Raw genomic sequence first — 23,036 nt, 5'->3', positions numbered from 1 at the left:
TTTAAAAGCCCTCCACGTGTTGTTTATGTTCTTTACTTTGGGCTGTTTTAGTAGGTTTGACAGCCTCCGCGCCTTCCTCGACTCCAGCGCCGGGAAACAGCCACTCCTTTGCCATAGTCCTTGGCTTTCTCCTTGGGATCGTCGCCATTGGGTTAATCCTGTATTTCTCAGTGATGGTCAGGAAAAGACGGATGGAAACCAAGTTTGGGTAAGTCGCAGAAATAACGGCTGCAGTAGCACTGAGCGCTGGCCAAAGGGAACGCCTTGCGTGGGGCTAGCTGGTGGCCCTGGGGTGGGGCAGAAGTGGGCTGACCAAGGGGAGCAGCGGGAGGCATTCTACCTCTGGTTTTAAATAAACCTTCACCTCTCCTATTCGCCCCAGTAGCTGCCAGCGCACACAGCCTCGGCTCTGAGGGGCACGGCCAGATCTTCGTGTTGTATGGAATGTGACATAGGACCCTTGCCTTGAGCAGAGTATATCACCACCTGCCCTGTACCTTGCGGGGCCTTTAGCTGGCTCAGCATCCCTCTGTCTGGGTGCTCATGGAAGTTACTCAGTTCCCTGGCTCCAAAGAGAACACGTTGGCCTGACAGCGCTGAGATGGTTTGGGAAGAAAACAAGAATAAGGTGCATAATGAAGAACATGGGAGGGAAGTGATTTCCACAAGAGCAAGAGAGGCATCAAAGGGTTCCAAACCAACGTGCTTTCTAGTGTCCAAAATGTAATTCTAGCACGAGGTGGCCTTGCCTAGCACCGTTTCTTATTCACACCACACTGACCGTGTGCTTCAGCCCGTCTGGTGGGAGGACCACCTATTACAGACACCAAGCGCTGGCTGCTTTGTTCTCCCAGGGGGTACCAATCAGGTTTTCTCCCCTTCTTTTTATAGTCCAGTAATCCTTGGAAATGGATTATTTCAAAAGTAAGCCACTGTGAGGGTACACGGTCTGTCACTAGGGAGAAGGGGCTGCCTGGCAGGTAATCCCTGAGGATGTCCACAGCCCGCTTGCTTGCCAGAGCCGCCTTCTCAGTAACCGAATACGCTCTCTCCCTGGGGACCAGCTTTCTGCTCAGACGTGACCCTGGTGCTCCTCACCTGCAGAGCCTGCTCCCAGCCAGCGTTGCCTCAGTTCCGGGGCCAGCACCTTCAACAAAGCCCCACTGTTCTTCAGCAGCTGAATTTTCCCCACTCGTTACCCAGCACCACTGAAAAGGACAAGCCAAAAAAATAAAGGCTAAATACACTGGGTCAAATGTATCCTCGCGGTGACTCCATGGAAGGCCTGGGATGCCACCTAAGATACATCGGATCCATTTTGCCCTATGCCGCATCCCTGAGGTGGACAGAACTCCCTCTGAGGTAGTTGGGAGTCTTTCACAAGAGTGGAAGGGCCGAAACGTCCATCTCCTTCCTCAGCGTTTCTCTTTTCGTTCAAGGTTCTTTTCCTTGCTTTGGAACAGCCTGGAAGGAAAGTTGCCCCGGGGAGCCTAGTCTCTCACTGGCCCTTCAGCTCTCTCAGCTTCAGCTCAGTAGCAAGAGAGAGAATATTCAGCAGCAAGCAAAGTTTTGCAAATGGACGATGAAAGCCCCTGGCTCATCTCCTACAGCACCCATGTAACAATCTCCTAACCCTTGAGCAGCATAAGTAACTTCAGTATGTGATTGTCAACTATTATTATGCAAATATCGTTTTCTTTGCTATTTACGTTGCATCATCAGTATTGGAAATTTCTTTATAAACCCAGCATTAAGGGGCTCTGGCTAGCTACCGAGATCTAACCATGAAGAAAAGTTCTATACATCGATAAAAATGAATCAAGATTGTTTTAGCTCACTTAAAAAACAGCAAACCTAGGGATTTGGTTTGGTTATTTTGTAGGAGGAGAGGGGGGATTTTTGTGCATCTCTAAAAACCAGCTGCATTTTACATCAGAATTTGGCCTGCATATGCTCAGTGCTGTGGAATAGTGCTCTTCGCTGCATTGAAAATACTTACACTGTGAAGGAAGAATTTTGTTGTTACAAAGGCAGAGGAATACGGCCGTACTGCGGAAGAGTGAGACTAGTTCTGCCTCACGTCAGGGTTTGTGGGCTGTGCCGTTTTCTTGTGCAGCCCTGCTGCTGATACTCTTCTAGTACACTTGTTCTAATCCTTAGCCTATCTGAGCAGAGTGCCTGCCAGCACTGCATTGTGTGGTGGCTTTTAATATCGTGGACAATGGTCCCTTATTAACAGCACGCATTCTCCCTTGTGACCTTCTAAGCTGGGTTTCAAAGTAGGCCAACCCCTGCACTTTTTGTTCATAAACAATTTGATTCTTTCTAGTCAAAAACTTTTTAAATAACCAGCTCTTTACGCATGTGCAAAAACATGCTTCTGGGAATTCAGCCCCACGGGAATCTTGATGTAACGGCTGTTGTTTGTCTTCGCACGTCTGCAGTCGTGGTAAAAGCTCCTCCCCCCTGGGAATGGTCACTGCAGCTTTCAATACTGAAACCCAACTTGGGTTCCTGTGGGCGCAGAGCACTGGAGTAAAGGAGTTTGCAAAAATGGATACATGAATCCTAACTGCTCTGGCTTTCCCAAGGAGTTACACTGAATCCCAGTCTGGCAACGGGTGGTGTATCTGGATCCCATCTGCCTACTGGGCGAACATCCTGTAAATGTCTCTTCCCGCACACGTCTGTTTGGCTAACACGTGTTAAAGTCGGCACGTTGGTTTTCCCTGATGCTGCCTTCCTGCAAAAGGCCCTGTCGGGTTCAGTGTCTGCTACAGTCAAGTCAGAAAGGTTCCAGAGCACATTTCAGTCTCAGGCCTGCAGCATTTTGAGCTCTGGGATTCGCTGCTTGTTTGGCCGTAATCCACTTTTGTCTCTGAAAGAGGAAGGGGCTGAAGTTTTGAGATGACTGGCTAACGCTGAGAATGGGAATCGGCTCTGCTGACAATAGAGAAGCTCTTGGTTTCTTTGTGAGACGTGACAGTGTGGGTAAACAAATACCCAGTACACCAATATTTCACAGTGGGCTCTTCAGTCTAGCAGAGAAAGGTCTAAGACCACCCATGGCTAGTAGGTGAAACTAGACAAATTCAGACTGGAAATAAGGCATCAATTCACAGTGAGGGCAATTAGTATTGGAACAGTTTATCAAGGGTTGTGGTGAATCCTCCATCACTGACCATTTTAAAATCAAGATTGGGTGTTTTTCTTAAAAGATCTGCTCCAGGAATAATTTGCAGGTCTCTGGCTTATGTTACACAGGAGGTCAGACTAGATGATCACAATGGGGCCGTCCGGCTTTAAAATCTATGAAAGGACAGTGATCGCAGGGCAATATTATTATCAATACACACTCTGCTGTGTGATTAGGAAAATGAGCCATTCGTGTGGATGAAGTGGTGTTTTTCCCCCACCATCCTTTATAGAGCGGCGTAGGACTGGTGGGCACTGCAAAGTTACATCGGCATAGCTGTGTTTCTCCGGGGTGTGAAAAATCCACATCCCTGCGAGACGTAGCTCCACCGACCTAACCCTGTTTACGCAGCGCTGGGTGGAATGCCTTCAGCCATCGGAGAACCCCTCCCATCATTGTAGTAAGTGGCTGCACCGAACCACTGGCTGTATCAAGTGTAGACGTAGCAAATGGCGATTTTGACAAGACCTTGTGAACAAGGGGATGGTAGCATGCAGCAGGAGGGAAAGGTATTGGGTGCGAGAGAAGGTGTGGTTCCTTTTCACCGTAGCCATCTCAGGGAGGCGAATGGACTAGCCTGGGCAGCTGCGGCCCTACGCTCCAGGAAGAGAGAGGAAAAGTCCTTCCCCTGGCACACGTTCTGTTTCTGTCCCCTTAGGGATGCTTTCCACAGCGATGATTCAGAGCATGCCGTCAGCTACACGGCAAAGCAGTCCTACAGCCGGAGAGCCATTGAACTGACACGTAAGCTCCGATGGATGCCGTTGTACGGGCTGTTGTGGAGAGGGCGGTGGAATACGTGGGGATTTGGGCAGAGGGTTGATGGTGAAACAGGACCACAGGGAAAGAGCCTGTGTGTGTGCGTGCAACCAAACGAGGCATCAGTTAACCACAAGGGACCTGATCCTGGCCCCGCTGGAGCCTCCTTGTGCTGGTCCAACACACAAAACCGTCACAAAAATGGAGTAACTGGCTACCTGGGGATTCTCCTGGCCTCCTTGGGCCTCCCCCATTCCAGCATGCACCGGGGCTGGACCAGGCCCACACGGAGGGGCTGAGCACCTTCACGTGCCATGGGCCTCAATGGGAGCTGGGGGCTGGTACGTTGGGGGGCAGCTTGTCCCTGGAGCGCTGTGGAGAGAGCGGTTCTGCCCTCCCCCACAGGCACCAGGGCAGGATTTAGCCCTAAAGGTGCCTCTGATGTTTTGTCCACCTGTGGCGACCATCCTGGGTTTGCAGCATCCGGAGCACGTGCTGAGCTCCCCAGCTCACCAAGGGCCTCTCTTGCAGTGGCCAGCCTGGGTGTCAGCGAGGAGCTGCAGCAGAAGCTCCAGGACGTCGTGATTGACAGGGATTCCCTCACCCTGGGGAAGATTCTGGGAGAGGGTGAGTGGTGCTGAATGTCCGGAGCGCCATAGGGGGTTGGACGCAGTGCTGAATCTGCACGGTGTTAGCTGGCACCGTTGCCTCTGCCCATGTGCGGGTTTCCCTGCATCCTCCCAAGACCCAGGGCCTGGTGGGGAGGCAGGGTGGCCTAGAGGACAAGGCACTGGGCTGAGACCCACGAGACCTGGGTTCTCTTCTTGGCTCTGCCACTGACTTTGGGCAAATCCCTTCATGGCTCTGTGCCTCAGTTTCCCCTCCCACCCTTGTCTGAGTTGTGAGCCCTTTGGCACAGGGACGGCCTTTCGCTGTGTGTCTATTCGGCCCCCAGCACAAAGGGCCCTGATCTCTAGGACTATTGTAGTAGACGGGAGAACACGGAGGGCCAGTGTGTGCTCAGAATGCCTGCCCCAGACCCTCACTGCACAGGGAGCCGGACTGCTACTACATAGATAGCACACTGCCCTGCCAGGGAAGCATGGCCCCGTCTCTTCCCCATCCCCACGGGGATGATGTGTGACCCCAGCAGCTGCAGGCTGTAGCTGGGCATGGGGGTGTGGCAGACTCCAGCCCCTCCCCTTGCTAAGCACCTTGTTATTACCTAGCCCTGCTCTGCCAGAGCCGAGGCCCTGCCACCATCCCCAGCTGCTACGTCCTTTACTCTCTGGGCTGGCCAGCACCACACTGCCTGTGTGAGTGGAGCAGGGCTGCAGTCTGACTGGTGCTTAGCCTGTCCGTGCTCCAGCCCCGTGTGCGAGTCCATCGTCCCCCCGGGCTGGGGACAGCCGGGCGCAGCAGCTGTGGTGTGTCCAGCGCAATGCACCGTCTCTCCTCTGTGTGTGGTGTGAGCCAGGCACGGCATGGGCCAGACGTGCTCTGCCCTACCAGCATCCCTGCGACAGCCTTTGGGTCTCTCGTGCAGAGGCTGGGTGGTGCCGTGGGGCTGTGGACAAAGGAGACTGTTCCTTCTCTCTCGTGGTACAGGAGAGTTCGGGTCAGTGATGGAAGGGCACCTCAGCCAGCCCAGTGGCACTGTGCAGAAAGTCGCCGTGAAAACCATGAAGTGTAAGTAGCGGTGACGGCTGTGAGATCTAGTGCTGTTTGGGTTTTGTCACAAGATTTGCCCAGCTCGCCCAAGGCCAGGGACGAGAGCGCCTGGCGCTGCGGGTGAATGCCAGCCCAGCCCATGGGACCATTAACGTGGCTTGTTCTAGAGACTGCGTTGTCAGGCAGGGGATTGTCAGCCATAGCTAAGCAATAGCTGCTTGGATACATGGTATTTCATGGGGATCAATGAATAACTAGGAGGAGGAGATAAGGACCCTCCTCCCCAATAATCCCCAGGAAAGGGCCCCTGGGATCAGTGTCAGGTGATCGAATTGAGGGTAAGGGAAGACCTAGGGGAGACATCTGCTGTGCGGTGTCGCTGTGTGTGTCCATCCCTTTCTAGAGAACAATACCCCGTAGCCAGATCAGCCAGTCCGATTTCTGGAAAGCGCGCTCAGTACTCAGCCCAGAATTGCAAATCCTGAAAAATGAAAACGAAGCAAAAGGATCTGTTCTCTCTGGGGGCAGGGAGCTGCTGGATGGCGACGGGGTTTCTTCTTACCCTTCTCTATTGAGTGGAGAATTTGCTCGCTGTTCTCCAGATTTCATCGAGTTATTATTGATTATCTGCGTTACTGTAACATCCCCCGTGTGTCTCTCTTGTTTGCTGCCCCAGACAGTTCATTCCCCAGGCACTTTGCTTTTCTGCAGAATTTTAGGTGAGTGTTTGCTCCCCACCCAAGGGAAATGTCAAAACCCACCTCGTGCTGGACCTGCTGCGCTTGCAGAATCTGCCGTGGACGTGGTGGTGTGGCCATCTCATAAAGCATTTCTGGTGTGTGCTGTGGGCAAGAATGCTGGAAAATGTCATTGGATGGGCTGCATGGTGCTGCTTCTCTTTCCAGGTCTCCTCCCCAGAGCCAACCCCTGGGCTCACGTCTGTTGTACGTAAATTGTCCCTCCCCACATCAACAAAGGAAAGCGCAAATTGCCAGCGTTTTTATAAGCAGTGCTGTAAACTAAAGGGACCCAGTCTGGGCTGTGTGCCGCAGGATTTACAGTAGATGTCGCACACCGCCCTGGGAGAGCACCCCCTGCTGGACGCTCACCAGGCTGCTGTGTTTGGGTCCCACACTCCAGACCTTTGTGGAGTTGAACTCTTCAGGGATCCGTGCTGCTTGAAGCAGACAGACAAGCAGCTAGACTTTGCAAAGGTTTCTAAGCACATGTACTCTTTGCTTAGATAGCACAGAAGATAGACCGATCCAGACAGACCCTATAAACTGTTCCCTGACTCTTTCCCCACCGCTCTGGAGCGCTGTCTGGCTTAGGTCAGAGTCCACTAGGGGGTGGAGTTTCCTCCAAGGCACAGAAAAACTGGCCACTCATGCAAGAGTTGAAGAGATTCAAGGGTGGAGCTAGGGCGCTGCTTCCTGATTAGCTGGTGTCTGCTCCGGCATGCTGCATGCATGCAGAGCAGGACCAGGGTGCTGAATGGACCCTTGGGTGGCTGCGGTGCACGTCAAGCTGTGACATGCATGGCCAGCGTTACCAGATTGCTGCACACGCGGCCACCCATGTAGATAGCCAGAAATACCCAGCAACAGCAAAACACCTGGCAAACAACATCTTTGGACCGGCAACCAACAAAGCAGTAGAAAAACCAGCCAAGCCAGTCAAAAACCAGCCAGGTGGCAACCCCATTAGGGAGTCAAGGATTCTCCTCTTGGTCATGGAGTTTCGCTCCCTCTACTTTGTGGCCAGCTTTCTTCTTTCTCGGCTGGTCCTGCAGTTAAATCAAGACCATCACACACTCTCCCACTATGAAAGCATGCCCCCTCTCCTGCCCACCTTCCCTGTGTGTCTGTGAGTCCACTGTGTTTCTCAGTTTCTCAGCCTGGGTGTTTTGAAAAAGCTGGCCCAACACCTGGTTTCTTTGTTCTGTTGTTCTGGAGATTTTCCACTCTCTTGAATTCAGGCTCCTGCAGACAACTGAGAGAAACCAGCTTCTCCCAGCTTTCAACCATCTGTCTGGATCAACATGCCCTTAATGATTGGCTCTTTCAAAGAGACCAGGTCGGGGAGGGAATACCTTTTACTGGACCACCTTCTGTTGGGGAGGAAGACAAGCTTTCAAACTACACAGAGCTCTTCTTCAGCTTGTCTTCTGACTCGAAGAGCTGTGCGTAAGCTTGAAAGCTTGCCTCCTTCACCAGCAGAAGTTGGTCCCATAAAAGGTTTTACCTCCCCTGCCATTTCTCTCTAGGTTGTACATGGACAGCTTCCCCAAATGCCCAGAGTAGACCAGGGAGACAGAACGCAGATCAGCATTTTACAGCGGCGGGACTGGAAAAACCAGGCAGAGTTTAGAAGAGAAACTGTCTTCCTGGGCTCTCTCTGCAGCACCTGCAGATAAACCGAGCACCCCTCAGGCACTCCAAGCAGGAGTTGCACCCAGCCCTAGAGCGATGATACAGGTGATCCAGGAAATGTAATAGACAAGGTGCCCAGAGATCACACAGACCTTCATGTCTGGGCCTGGGCACGGATCTCTTCTGCTGGAGCTCAGGGTAGCCAAAGCTTTGCTGGTGCACCGAGACAGCGGCACGCTGCATTAACACAGCCCACACCGTGCACTCTGTGGGAAGCAGGCCATGCACAAACCCACCCACCCAGCTGTGTGAGCGCTGGACGCGATATTCCCTGCTCGCTTATGAACCCTAAACCGGAATAACCCTTTCCTCTTCCGTCACCCTCCCCCTGCTCCGACTGCTGCCCAGGAATAAAATGAAAGCCATGCAAAGCCCACGCTCGCTGCAGCAAACATCCTGATGCAGGCCTGCTACCCATCTCTTGCTTTCTGCCTGGTAATATCGTTCCTTTCTCCCTCGCCTAGGAGGGGGCTTTTCTGACAACTACCCAGAGTAGGAAGTCCTGGCAATAAGACCCATCACAACAGAAATGATTTGGGGAGTTTAATCTTTTTTTGTTTTAAGTGACCTCCCTTTTCTGGTGTTTTCAGTGGAGAACTTTTCCCAGCGAGAGATCGAAGAGTTCCTCAGCGAAGCAGCGTGCATGAAGGACTTCAATCACCTAAATGTCATCAAACTCCTAGGTACGTGGACAGCCCCCAGGGGGGAGGTAACTTTTCCATCACAAGGGAATTTTGCCATTAGCAAAAGCATAGGGTGATGCTCCTCTCCGATCTACATTGCCCATCTGCTTCCAATATTTTCCTCTCCCGAAATGCACAGGTTTCTGACTAGTGCATGTTAAATTTGACAGCACGTCTACATTCCAGCAGAGAGCAGCAGTCCAGATCCGAAGACGATTCCTGTAGGGAAAGGGCCTGGTGGTGGCAGCTGGGGAACAGTTCTGGGTTGGTGCTGTGTATTGCACCTTACCTTTCTAGGCCTCTGCTCTCGGCAGCAGCCACTCTGTAGCTCAGAGCCTGCTCAGGGCGGGGTGACGCTGGGCTCTCGTACGGAAATCTGGCTTGGGTTCTTTCCATCAGACTGACTGACAGTGACTGCTGCTTGCAGCTGGGTACGCCCAGCACAGGGACCCCAGGATAGTGGAGCTGAGACCTGCTGGCCCAGCATTGCCAGAGCACGCGGACACCCCTGCCCTGATGTTCCCCTGTACCCAGTGAAGGGGACAGACAGGAGTGGGTATTGAAGAGCCAGCTACATTAGCTCTACGGGACCCACAGATTGCCCAGCCAAGGGCAAGCCCCAGCTTTCTCACCAAGCCTTCCTAGGACTCAGATCCAGGATGGGTGTCAGTCTAGGCAATGGCCTGGCCTAGTGCGCGACACTCCTCTTCCATTTGTTCCAGGTGTGTGCATAGAGCTGAGCTCCCGGCAGATCCCGAAGCCCATGGTGGTTCTCCCGTTCATGAAATATGGTGACCTGCACAGCTTCCTGCTGCGCTCGCGGTTTGAAACAGGCCCCCAGGTAACAAACTCAGCTGTTGCAAAGCACTGGCGCGCTTAACCAACAAGGCTGCTAGGAGGAGCTGATGCCAGGTTGTATTCAGCATTAATTATCAACCCAGAGCCAGATCTTCCAGTGCCTTACGTTGAACTGTGAAAAAACTCTGGCTTTATTTTTCTGAAACATAAAAAGGACTCAGGTTTCAGAGGGGTAGCTGTGTAAGTCTGTATCAGCAAAAAGAACAGGAGTACTTGTGGCACCTTAGAGACTAACCAATTTATTTGGGCATAAGCTTTCATGGGCTAAAACCCACTTCATCAGATGTATAGAATGGAACATATAGTAAGAAGATATTTATACATACAGAGTACATGAAACAATGGGTGTTGCCGTACCAACTCTTAACAGACCAATCGATTAAGGTGGGCTATTATCAGCAGGAGAAAAAAACCTTTTGTAGTGATAATCAGGATGGCCCATTTCCAACAGTTGACAAAAAGGTGTGAGTAACCGTTGGGAGGGGGGGAATTAGCATGGGGAAATAGTTTTGCTTTGTGTAATGACCCATCCACTCTGTCTTTATTCAAGCCTAATTTAATGGTGTCCAGTTTGCAAATTAATTCCAATTCAGCAGTCTCCTGTCTTTGCAAAACACCAGGGAAGAAATCCCACCCCAACTGAAATCAGTGGAGTTTTGCCATTCACTTCACAGGGGCCAGGACTTTGCCCTGGAGATAAAGATGGCAAAGTGTTTTTACACTCCCTTCGTACAGCTGAGAAACTGACGCATGCAGCGGCTGAGTGACTTGGCCCAGGGAGTGTCTGAGCTTTTCATGGTTTGTGAAGAATAAAACCGAGCTGCGCTTCTCCATAAGAAAAAGCAAAGGGAGGCGGGATAACGAACATCCACTGTTAGTGCAACACGGTTACATTGGCTCTTGGCTCTTCAGCCTCTGGGTCACCCTTTCCACTACTCACAACACTACCAAATAGAACAGGAGTGTTTTGCAGTCACATTGCCTGGCTGGGAACGCCTGCCCCAGGGTAGGGCAATGGGGAATTGGGCCCTCCATGTCTGGCTCGCTGAGAACCAGCTTGTGAGGTGCTGCCGTGGTTTAAAGCTCAGAGATGTGTCTGTTTCTAAAAAGGGGGAATTCCTGTTTAAATCTTTTATCTATAAAATTCATTAGATGCTGACAAACGAATGAGATAAATGCCTTCGAGAGAAGAGGACAGGCACCCAAAGTGTGTCTGGAGACTATTCTGGCAATAAGATTAGTCTAAGTGCATAAGAATGCAAAAAATAGTCTGTCGGGTGCTTGTGAGGTTGTCCCATCCCCTCAGCGAGAAGGCCCTGATCCTGCCCCGCTGCAGTCAGCAGGAGCTTTGCCATGGGCTTCAGTGAGTGTAACTTCAAGCCCCGTACGAGGGAAAGCACGAGAGATCCACCTCCCAGAAGCTTTGTTAATGCCGAGTTCAGTGCCCAGACACCGCTGGTGTCCGGGGTCGCATTGCGGGGCTGGGAACGGTGGTTTGGTTTTCGTTCAGCAGAGCAGCCAGCAGTGGTATTCCGTTTCGTTGCAGTAGCCATGGTGGTAGCCTGGCAGATAATGCCTCCCATTGTTTCTACACTGCCATGCCTGGCACAGATTGTTTCCGTATCTTCCTAACTAAATAGACCCTGTTGTTTTGGTGAGTTAACCCCCGGTGGAGCACCAGTAAGACGCCACACGATGCTGAGAATCATGCAGCTGTGAGCAAGCGGAGTTGCTTGTGCTGTTCCTATTGGGCCGTGCTGAAATTGTTTCATTTACTCCTTGTGTCTGACAAAGAAGAGCTCTACACTAAACTGATATGGTTTACCAGGCCGCCCTGAACAATGAAGTATTTCAGTGCTCCCACCGCAAACAGGTCTGCCTGGGCTATGAACCACGGGAAAGCTCGCTGGTAGCTTGGCATGTAACTATGCACTGATCAAAGAGAGCCTTGTCCGACTGGCCGCTGTGTAGAAATGGAAAATGTGTTTTCTCGTTTCCCTGGGGCCCTGGCCTGTGAGTGTCTCTGCTGAGGTTTTCAAGTGGCCTTAACTCTTGTTGGGCTACATGGGAGTTGCTGGGGTCCACTTGCAGCAGTGTTTGCCGATAACGTTCCAGCCTTCGCATGCTTCCTGTACATGCTAACCTCCTCCCTCTCTTCCCAGCACGTATCACTGCAGACCTTGCTGAAGTTCATGGTCGATATTGCGCTCGGAATGGAGTACCTCAGCGCTCGGCAATTTCTCCATCGAGATTTAGCTGCTCGAAACTGCATGTGAGTTTGGTTTCTCTGTTTCATTGCAGATAGTCAAATGCCAGCCTGTGCAGGCTCTTCGTGGTGTTTCTGATGCACTCACTTTAGAAAGAAACCTTTCACTTTCCTATCAAATCTCCTCGGTCTTGAGAAACAGCCAAGTGAAAACAGCTCATGTTTTAACTCAGAACGTGGTTTGTCAGACTTTCTCTTTCACTTAGTTTTCACGGGAACGGTAGTAGGCAAAAGGAAGTCCTGTGGCCTGTGCTATGCAGGAGGTCAGACTCGATGATCACAGAGGTCCCGTCCGTCCTTAACATTTGTGATGAAGGGTGGGCAGTAGGAATAAGACCTTTGCCAGCTGTTCCACTTTAAATCTTGGCATGTTTACCCTATTAAGAAATAACATGGGGGGAGAGGTGCTTGGAGGCCCTGATCCTGGAGAAGTGTGAGTAACTTTACACCTGTGAGCAAGTAAACATAGTCTTGTTCGGCATTCATTTTAACATTTCCTTGTAAACACGGACAGGTTACGGGACGACATGACTGTGTGTGTGGCAGACTTTGGCTTGTCGAAGAAGATCTATAGCGGCGATTATTACCGTCAGGGGCGCATTGCTAAAATGCCTGTCAAGTGGATTGCAATTGAGAGCCTGGCTGATCGGGTGTACACGACCAAGAGCGACGTGGTATGTACACCAGGTGCAGGGTCCCCGACCCTACCGTCAGAACTCCAGTCCATGGTAGAAGCATGTAATACAGCCAGTCGTTGGAAATGTTGATCGCTGCGGGTGTTTCTTAGCCCTCTGATTTTCATATTTGGATTGTTTTAATCGGCCTGTGTTGTTTTTGGGGTGTCGCCTACATTAGCTTCATTTGTTTTTGTATCCTGAAAATGGAAAAGCCAAATAAATGAAAGCATGAGGATTTGACAGTAAACAGAGCCACATTGATGAGTGGTGCACAGATCTCTCTTTGCTTGTAAAGGCTCCTGGAATAGGTTTATTGAGTGAGCCACTGAGCTATTGTAGGACATAGCATGTTATTTCCAGCTTGGAAACATATTCACACTATGCATATAATTATCCACATTATGCAAGATCCTGATGGGCTTTAGGAAATGACCTTTCCCCATGAAATGACTCATTCAGTCCTTCTGGAAATGTCATCTTAATAGGCTTTCCCTTTGTTCTTTGTAGTGGGCGTTTGGGGTTACGATGTGGGAGATAGCCACTCGAGGGATGACTCCGTACCCAGGAGTGCAGAACCATGAAATCTATGACTACCTCCTTCACGGTCACAGGCTGAAACAGCCAGAGGACTGCTTGGATGAGCTGTGAGTATTGATGTGGTACATTCATACATGTGGACTCACTTTATCCACAGGAACATGTTTGCACTTGTCAATCTCAACTGTTTCAATAACACCCAGACTGTCAGCATTTACCCTCGCTCAGTGGCAGAGTCCTTGCTACGCATCATTCTTCACGCTCTTCCCATGGTTTTGTGGCTCACTGTAGCTAATTGGACACAGCAACTAACGGCTGTCATGGATGTGTGGCTTAGCTTTCAAACGTGAACTTGGCTGAAACTTTGGGAATAAAAAGCTCTGGCTGAAAGCTTATTGACACAAATTACTTCCATCCGTTTCTCCTTTACAAAATGGCAAAAGAAACATTTGGGGCCAGACTTTCAGACATTGTAAATTGAGGTAGGCCCACTGATTTCAGTGGGATTGCACTGATTCCCACAAGCTGAAGGCCAGAGCCCACTGTCTGCAGTGGCGCTCCATGGAGTCGCACCAGCTGAGGATCCGGCCCTCTGTTTTTAGGGTTTCTGATGATTTCGGCATCCACCTCAGACAAAAATGTTTAAAAATTTGAGTTTTAAAAATTGGAAACCATGAGCCTTTAATTGTGCAGGGGTTTAGTGAACAGCTGCTTTAGAGGGACACGAGGAATGTATTATAAATTAATGTAGAGTTAATCGGCATATCAAGTCAGTCTGTAACGTAACTCTTTTAAAATTTTGCTTCAGCTTGAGGGTGTTCTGGCTGCTAACTACCTCAGGCTGGAGTTGCCAAGAACTTTGTAAAGCCCAGTCTGGGGGTGTGCACTTGGAGTTTGGCTCTCAGGAGCTGAGCTGCTGCCACGTGTAGGGCTTACCTAGCATTCCCGAAGGAGCTGCTCCTGGAGGGGATCTTCAGGGGGCATGCTGGGTGATACTGTTCACGTGCGAAATCCTATTGCTTTAAAAGGAAACTTGGATGATAAGGGGCCAGTTCTGCTCTCGAGCTCTTGTGCACAACCCCACTGAGGCCCAAAGAGATGCTCAGCATGGGCCCTTCTGTCCTTAACATCTGTAAATCTATGGAGAAGAGACCTTACAATGTGGGTGAGCTCTGAAGGCGTTTTAAATGTCTGGGCAGCTCACAGAGGGGTTTGTATTAAAAGTTGGCTGAACTGCCAGAGTCTCTGAAGAATTCTTGTGTGCAGCTCAAAATGTTTAAAACCCACACAGGCCAAGGGGAAACCATGTCAATAAACAGGCCTCTGGAAGTTGTATAATAACCGTCCCTAAAAGGGAAGCGCTCAAAGATAGTGGCCAAAAGCCCCGACCTCGCTAAACAGGCATTCCCTTTGCAAAGGTCTCTCCTGCTCTCTCCCCTTCTCTGTGCTGCTGCAGCTTGGTAGAGAAAAGCAGCCCGTCTGCGAACTCTGCCTGGCACACAGCTAGAGCCTCCTCTCATGCTCTGGCTCTGGGCGCGCTTGTTTGAATTTAGTCGCAAGAGTAAACTGGACTGTTTCCCCACCACTTTCAGTGCCGTTGTAACAATTGTTTGGCAAAAGAGCTGCATGGAAAGTGTGATTGCTGCCAGGTTATGGCATCTTGGCATAAATTCAAGCCCTGAAGTCGTGGTTTTGTGGGTGTGCTATTTTAAATGCCCTTCCCTGAAGCGAGTCATGAATAAACCGTTGATTTGGATCAACCTCTTAGATGGCAGATGAGGGCGAATGTCCAAGGATTAATGGTTGTAATGTGTCACTGTTAATTTCCAATTAGTTATACCCTCCAGCATAAACAAAAGGAACCTGCAACACTGTTTCTCATCAGGAGCAGATCCAGCAAAGTGCTACGTGCCCTCAACTCCCAAAGACCAGTTGGCCTGTAGCTTGGCCTGGATCGCTGCACTCTCGCTTGTGGCATCCGGCAGTACCGTTTTTAGTATTGTATTTGGGGCACTGAGGTCAGTAAGCGTCAAGTCTTAACAAACATGATATCTTCCACTGTTGTTTGCAGCTTCGCTGCAGCCATGTTGGTCCCAGGATATTGGAGGAGTGAGGTGGATGAGGGTTTCTTCACCCAGCAGGTCTTAAAAGAAACAAACGTCAACTAATAATCAATTAATGATACAGAAATCCATGTAATTGGGCCCCTGAGTGTAGTTCTCTATAAAATTTAGAGAGAGAGAAGGTGGATGAGGTAATATCTTTTACTGGACCAACTTTTGCTGAGGTACAAGCTTTTGAGCTACAAAGAGGTCGTCTTCCGCCTGGGGAAGGCAGCAGAGTGACTGAGGTAAATACAGGTTGGGGCAGATTGTTAAGCAGAAGGGGTAACGCACGTTGGTGGCAGTCATTTGAAATGAGGTGGGCAGTTGCGGGTTACGTAGCTGTGTCTAAAGGGTTTGAGCGGGACAATGCTGGCAGTGTTGTAGCTGTGTTGGGCCTGGGAAATGAGAGAGGGTGTATCTCGAAAGCTTGTCTCTTCCACCAGCCTCGCCCACCTTGTCTCTCTCAAATTTAGAGGCAGCCTGGAAAATTGTTGGTTTGGTTTTTTTTTTTCAAAGGAAAAATGACCCATAGTTAAACTTTAAGTTGTTTTCAGCTGATCAGGGAGAGAAACGAGGGTTGATTAACACACTCTTCACATTCTAGTTTATACCGAAAGAGTGAAGAGAAATGTGCAGAGCATCAGATGACCATAAAGAAGCAGAGGCATATCTTTGCTTTCGAAAAGACACCTGTCTTAGGCCCTGCCATAAGGTACTAGCTGGCAGTGTGCTGTCACTTCTGATGTCCTGGGTTCAAATCCCTCTGCCAGCCCAAAGGGGTCCGTTTCAGTTGCACTGAATGTAAAGATGTCTTCCCACCACCCCAGTGAAGGAGTTAGCTTCATTTTACAGACGGGGAGAACTGAGCTATAGAAAGGTTACAGGTCACCAGCTCAAGGCCACCCAGTGAGTTGGTGTCCGAGCTAGGATTAGACCTTCACAATTCCTGGCTCCCAGTGTTGTCCTAGACTATTCTGCTTTTCCTACCGCTGTCAACTTCTGCGACTGACCGTGCTCAAGTGGCCAGTCAGTGATTTCTCTGTGAGCAACAGAGCGCATGGCAATAGTGAATGTGACAACAGCTGCCTTTCCTTTCCAGCCCGGAGTCAGCTTTTGTTGGTCACTGTAGGTGGTGGTACCGGAAAGTCTACGCTTGCCTGTCACCTCTGAGGTAGAAGAGTTTATCTAGATTCCTCCTCAGAACACTTTACTCGGAGGACATTCCCGTCCCCATCAAGCAACAAATACTCTGCTGCCCCTGGGACTCGAGGGCGATAAGAAAGGAACTCCAGTTGCAGGAGAAAGATCTATTTATAGATGTTGGTCAGGTGCTGGGCAGAGCTCCCTAGTTGAGGTTTGCTGTTAAATTATGGAATCGACCTCTGTTGACATGTGAAGAATGCAGCGTATCTTCCCCCAAGTGACACCATTTGCTATCGGAATAGCGATGGAATATTCTGAGAATTTACAAGTAAAATAAAGTTAAAATTAATATCACAAGGACTGTTTAAGGGCTGTGTCACCTTGAACCAGATCCTTTTTGTCCTGTGTGGGCTCAGCTGAGGCATTTTCTAGCTACCCCAAAGTTGGTGACTCTGGAGTACACCTTGTCTCTCTCATAGTCTGGGCCCACGACAATACTGCATAGGCCTATAGCAGTAATTTTGGAAGATAAATGGTTAGGAGCAATGGTCATTTTTCTCATAAAGGAAAGCCTCTCCTTCAGCAGAGCCAGAAGGATGAAAGTATGTTCTCTTTCAACCACGGCTGTCCTGTGTGTCGTTCAGCACCGTTTAGTGAACAGTGCAGCTTCCTGAAGAACTGTTCTATTTCCTTGTGCTTTCAGGTATGAAGTGATGTACTCCTGCTGGAGAGCAGACCCCCGGGAGCGACCTGCATTCCCAGAGCTAAAACTCCACTTGGAGAAGCTATTGGAAAGTTTGCCCAAAGTGAGTGGGTCTGAAGACGTCATTTATATCAACACAAGCTTGCCGGAGGAGAGCGAGGAGCTGATGGAAGAGTCCGAATTCCCTCAGACAGACGTGGCTCTCAATCCCAGTTACGTAACTGTGTCCCTTTCCCCCAAGCCAGATACCACGGTTGTCACTGCAGATGTCCATGAAAGTGATCAGCAGGAGGAAAGGTATATCTTAAAGGGGGAGACAGACTAACAGACTGGCAGCACCCTGACTCTGGAACAGGGGCACGCCCCTCTTCTGCAGGGCACTGTCGCCCGGAACGGGGCCACGTGGTGTCCAGCCAGCCTGATGCTGGGCAGCTTGTTAGGAGATGAACTGCTGTATGCAGATGACTCTTCTGAGGACTCTGAAGTTCTGCTGTGAAACGAGAACTGAGCTATTCGGAGGCCAGACGTTTGCAGCGAATGTTTCACTTGGCGTATTTGTGTCTTACAGAAATAGCATTGTAAGGTGACTGGGCCATTCCAGCCGTCTAGCGAGTGGCCAAGGCAACACAAGCGATCTGAGTTTGTACAAAGTGATGTCTCTGTCGATCGACACCAGAGAGTTGGCAGGATTATGTTTTAATAAATCACAACCTGTGGTGGTCTATTTTATTTCTTCTTCCATTGCTGTCTTGGAATTGGAGTCTTTCCCTCCCCTGCAGCCGTTCCCTACGTTATAGCTCAGTGTTAAAACCCTGGTGTTCATGCTCTTCTCTTTTTTATTAAATGGAGTAAGTGATAGTTCAGTCTTGGGATGTTTCTGCTGTTTAAAAACTGCATGAACAGGGGCTAACAGTGTCAGAGCTGTAGTTACACTGTCCCCTTATACACAATCTGCCCTGCCCATGGGATAGAGCTGTAGAACTGAGCTCAGGGTTTGGTATTTGGCAGGTGACTGGTGAAAGGGCTGCATTAACAGGTTACAGCCCTGGCAATGCTGTACGATGCCAGATCGGTTCACTCATGCGCCCCCTTACCTCCTGCACAAGCGCCAGGCAATGCAGGGGCTTCTCCCGCGTAGCATTTCCCTTGTAGGAGACAGCCCAAGGCGGCAGGGGTGGAGGCAGGCCGTAGCGAAGGATGTAATGTGCACCGTCCAAAGGGATTGTGTGGCAAGCTCATTCCCTGCTTGTAGGTTGCTACGGATTCCGAGGAGCCTCCCAAGTGTAGCGTTCAGTCCCGTCCTGGAGCTCATGCCATTAGAAACCCCCTGATCCCTGCCGCACCCCCAGAGCTGCTGGGTCAGAAGCAACAGAGAGCGACTGAGCAGTGCACCTTCGTGGGCTATGATCAGATGGACGTGGGACAGACTGACCTACGCTGCCCTTCGCCCCTCAGAGACAGTCAGTTGATATGTTTCTGGTAGAACGTTTGAACCATGCCGAGGAGCCGTCCTGCTGACAACATGAGAACAGCTGAGCCGGGACCTGGGGCAACTGGAGTGGGTATTTTTCATTTATTTTTAATTTTTTTATTTTAGAGCACATAGCTAAAATTTCAAACCTGGAAATCTAGTTTGGCTCCTAAATCCATATTCAGGCACTGGAATAAGTGGCCAGTTTTCAGGCGCCCAGAGCACCTGCAGCTCCGCTCGCAGGTGGCCTGGAGTATCAGCACGTCAACAAGGGGAGTAGGGCACCCCCCGAAAAACAGGGCATTTATTTTGCATCAACCTGGGTCTGGGAGCCAGCCTAACTTCAGGCAAGTGCTGATGGTGTTGGCTGCCAGTTTTGGCCCCCGGTTCAGCAAAGCACTGTGCCATGTGCTTAATGAAAGTCCCATGCTGAGCCTCCGTGGAAATCAATAGACCTTAAACATGGGCTTAACTGCTTTGCCGAATTGGAGCCCGCACTGGTGTGGACCCAGTTCAACAAGGCCCTTTAGCATGTGCCCAACTTTACGCAGGTGAGTAGTAGCATTCATGTTACTAGGACTTCTCACTTAATCACAGTTAAGCATATGCTGAAATGCCTTGCTGCACTAGGGTCTCCGTGAGCGTCGTTCATGCTTCCTTCCCAATCTAAATTATACGTATTAGTACCAATGTCACCACAAACTTGCAATCACAGCAACATCTGTCCAGTTTCTAGAGAGTTGTTAAAGCAGAGAAAGGGATCACAGGTTTTGACGAGAATCAAAGGTCTCTTCTTTAATAAAATGCCAGCAGTGATGTTTGTTCCCTAGATTTGTCCCCAGCTGTGGAGTCATGCTCTTTGTAAATCACTAGGAGTGCTTGCCTCTGCAGGGCCAGGGTGGAGTCTGACCCAAAGTGTGAAAAAGGTGGAACTTAGGTTGGAATCTTTGCGGTGTTGCCTCCTGGTCATATTGAAACTGTACAGATGCCAGGGGGCTATTTTTAGAGCACTCTTTGTTCCTTGTTAGGAATTTGTTTGCAGCTTTGGCCTAGGTTGTCTCAGAGTGAAAGCCATCCAGATGCGTAACTCAGTACACCCTTTGAAGATGTACATTTTCACAGTTCAGCCGAAAGTCAGAGTTTACCCAGTCGCACTACCCGAGACAGTACCGTTATTTGCAGCTCCTGTGGCATCTTGGCTAGCCCAGGCTAGGAGCGCTTGGGGAATGCTGCCATGTCGCTAGCGGGGTGAGGCCGACTGGTGCAGTTCTGAGGAAGCTTTAATAGTTTTGTGCCATGCTGTATGACTTGCTGTATATACTGTATTAAACTAGGCCAGCTCCGTTATCAGAATCACTGGACTCCGAGGCACGGTGCCAACATCTGTCACCCTGCCTGCCTGGAAAAAAGGAAGAGTCCATGGGAGACTCCTAGCCCCTAGGGAGCTGTGCAGTCCTATGGATCTGTGGCGGGCAGACCTTTGACGTCCACACATGTATCCAGGTCCCAAAGCCGGCTGGCTGGCTTGCTCTAGAAGGCCAAATGGGACCCCCGCTCCTGAGTCTGACGAGAAGAGGAGCTTCACAAAGGAAGCAGAGAGTGTGTCAATTCGTTCAGCCCCGCACCCGGGTCTGCGCTTCCCTCTCCTTCCCTCATCCTGCTGGGCACCTGTCAGCCTGCAGGTGGCACTGCACTCACTCCGCACTGCCCCACTGGGTTGGGGGCAGACTGGCAGACATGCCCCCCACAGTTGCTTGAGCCTCAGAGCTAATATTCAAGGGTTGGTTCATGGCCGAAGCCGTGTGGACCAAACTGCAGTCCTGACTTCAGGAGCCGCACCACAAAGCAAAGCCCCAGGCTGTGCACAGCTGGTTGAGACGACGCTCAAAACCCTAGTGCGGCAAACTGGGGGTAGCAATTGTTGGTTATTTCCGATAGTAGCTGCCTTTTGCTGCTTCCTGGGTAAACTCCCCAAGGTGCTGTGTGGCTCTGGGCACAGCCAGATGCTCGTCACATGTGTCCGCATGGCGCCTGCCTGGACAAGGTGCGGACAGGAAACTGAAACCTCTGTGTGTCATCAGTATATCACAGGCCTGGGGGAGCTCCTGGGCGGGACACTTACTGGCTAGTGTGCTACGGTCCTGTGTGCTCTTAAGCTCCCCTTGGTCTGGGTAGGGTCCAGCATTGTCCTTTTCTTTGGCCTCTGTGGCACACTTCCTGGACACAGACTCTCCTTGTGTTCCCCCATGGGAGTGGGACCTCCTCATGGTCCAGCTGCCCTAGGCCCCCAGGGCCAGCGCTGACTCCCCAGTACATCCCAGTAAGCTAAGCACACCCTTTCCCAGGGCTCCACCCTTGTGGGCATTCTGGCTTAAAGTTTCCCCCTCCAGGTCCGGTGTCTTGAAAGCTGTACCACATTTACAAGCTGTCACTTGAAATGTGTAGGGGGATTCCTGGTCCTGCTTGCAGGCAAGGGAGCTGTGTAGAGAAATGTGCGAGCTGCGGCTTTTGCAGTTACTCTGCAGAAGCCATCCTAGGCTAAGATGGGTGAGTTGTGCCTCTCTGCTTTACAGAGCAGCCTGCTTTGTCTTTCTGTGTTTTGGGTTATTGCGTGTTATCAATCTGAATTCAAAGCAATAGTGCAGTATTGCATTGCAACTTTCCAGCAAGAGTATTTTGTGTTTTTATCTAACTTCTTTGCCATGAATATAACACCAGGGACTCGTGATAGTTGAAGCACATAACACACGGGCTTGTGAAGGTTTCCAGCACAATCACTCTTTCTTTATTTTAGATAGCTGAAGAGAGAGACAGGTCCAGACAAATCAATGAAACACCTGTATGCATTTCCCTGCTAGGGTTTCTTCACTGCTCATGAGCATTCTCTGGGCTCAGGTCAGAGTCCTGTAGGGTGTCCAGGGTCCCTCTCTAATACATGGCTTTTCTCCTAACACATGGCATCTCCTCTCCTTCCTTCAGCCAGCTTCCTTCTGCTCCTGGGCTCTTCTCCCTCTCTCTGAAATGGTCACCAGGAGCCCCTGGCTTTTATAACCTCCAGTCCCTTTTGTCAGGTGACTCTATGAGCAGCCTCATAAAATAATCAAGGTCCCCCCACCAGGTGATCCATAGCTTAGTTACCAGCCCGCCTGGGCAGACTGGTTCTTCTGGGCAGTAGCCAACTCTTTGTCCAAGGGGACTTCTCTGTGACTAGAGGGCCATCCAGGTTTAATGACCCTCCCCTGTTAACCTGTCCCACTCCTTGTGACTTCCGTCCAACATGGAGGTAAAAAGACAGCACAAGAGACCGGTGAGGCCCATGTTTGCCTGTAGTTTGACAAAGATACAGATATACTGAGAGTTCATAATTGCAAACTGTCATTCTTAAGCTGTCCATGGACAGATTCCCCAGATCGTCACAGGCGTGTATGTAACCCTTCTGCCCGTCAGCGTTGGCAGCAACAAGGGCTGGGTTCAATATCTAGGGGATCCATTCCAATAACACAATGCAAACCAGCTCGAGCCCCCACCCCGTGACCTGGGACAAATATATACCACCCCCGCTGGGCGCCTCCAAGAGGCAATACTTCCCCTCTTGCAAGCACCTAGTCTGAGTGTAGCAAAAAGCCTTTTAATAACCGAGAGAAACAATGTGGCATTATGTTGCGGAAACACCACCAACAGGATTCATAACACAACCCATGAGCAAAAAAACCCACCCCAAGCAAATTGGGGTATGCCCCTTTCCCTTTGGTTCTTGAGTCCAGCAACCCCAAATCACCCAAAGTCCCAAAAGTCCAGTGACCCAAAAGTCTCTGTCCCTGGTCAGGGCAGCCCCAGAGTTCGAAAGTTTATCTGCGGAGCTTTACCTCCCAACCTGGGTGGAGATGGGGGGTGGGGGGGCAGAGAGGTAAGGGGCACCTTACATGATCTGAAGCTGACCACCCCACAGCTCCATAGGCCTTCGCTCCGCTCCACCAGCCGCCCCACGAAGTGCTTTGCTCCGCATCCCACAAGCAGCTCCGCAGTCCTGTGAACGGCTCCACCAGCCTGTCCCCGAGGCACTCCAGCCCTCCCGCAAACTGCTCCACACTAGATCTTCAGGCTCCCCCACTACTTAACACAACACTCAGTGATTTCAGCTCTTAATCAGTTCAGCTCTTCGGTGAATTCAGCTTGTCGTAGAGGAGCCTCAGTGCTGGTGCACCAAAGTGAGCTCAGCAGCCCGCAACTAGACTTCTAATGGAATCAAAATTAGCTCTGATATTCCACAGCGGAGAGAGGAGGAAGTGCAATTAGCATGTAAGGCCCTCACCAAGAGGCCCATGCCGCCAAGTATTAATACTTGTCCCCAGCCTCTCTCCATTCACAGAGTTTTGGAACCCATGACCCTTGCCTAGCGAGTGCTGCTTAGTTGATGGTGAGTCCCTCCATCATAACAAAAGGCCAAGTACAGTTCCAAGCACAGTTCCCATAATCAGGGTAATAACAATTTATTCTTCCTGCCCCAATAACAGAGACACTGGGGATCCCACAGC

At 50.5% G+C, this 23,036-nt stretch overlaps 1 protein-coding gene across 1 annotated transcript in view; it reads left to right on the top strand.

Moving 5' to 3' along the window:
* Positions 1-17,498, top strand: part of MERTK (MER proto-oncogene, tyrosine kinase) — a 63,705-nt gene extending 46,207 nt beyond the window's left edge. Inside the window, exons 11-20 of the mRNA XM_084623572.1 lie at positions 52-208; positions 3,855-3,940; positions 4,487-4,582; positions 5,564-5,644; positions 8,649-8,741; positions 9,464-9,582; positions 11,762-11,871; positions 12,380-12,539; positions 13,050-13,186; positions 17,031-17,498. Of these exons, the coding sequence (XP_084479698.1) occupies positions 52-208; positions 3,855-3,940; positions 4,487-4,582; positions 5,564-5,644; positions 8,649-8,741; positions 9,464-9,582; positions 11,762-11,871; positions 12,380-12,539; positions 13,050-13,186; positions 17,031-17,355 (1,364 nt within the window). The 3' untranslated portion in view covers positions 17,356-17,498. The remainder of the gene's footprint in view (positions 1-51; positions 209-3,854; positions 3,941-4,486; positions 4,583-5,563; positions 5,645-8,648; positions 8,742-9,463; positions 9,583-11,761; positions 11,872-12,379; positions 12,540-13,049; positions 13,187-17,030) is intronic.
* The last annotated feature ends 5,538 nt before the right edge of the window (positions 17,499-23,036 follow it).

The sequence above is a fragment of the Lepidochelys olivacea genome (assembly GCF_965140295.1).
Source record: "Lepidochelys olivacea isolate rLepOli2 genome assembly, chromosome: 3".
Taxonomy (NCBI): Eukaryota; Metazoa; Chordata; order Testudines; family Cheloniidae; genus Lepidochelys; species Lepidochelys olivacea.
The sequence above is the reverse complement of the archived record's forward strand: the minus strand, read 5'-3'. Positions and strand labels throughout refer to the sequence as shown.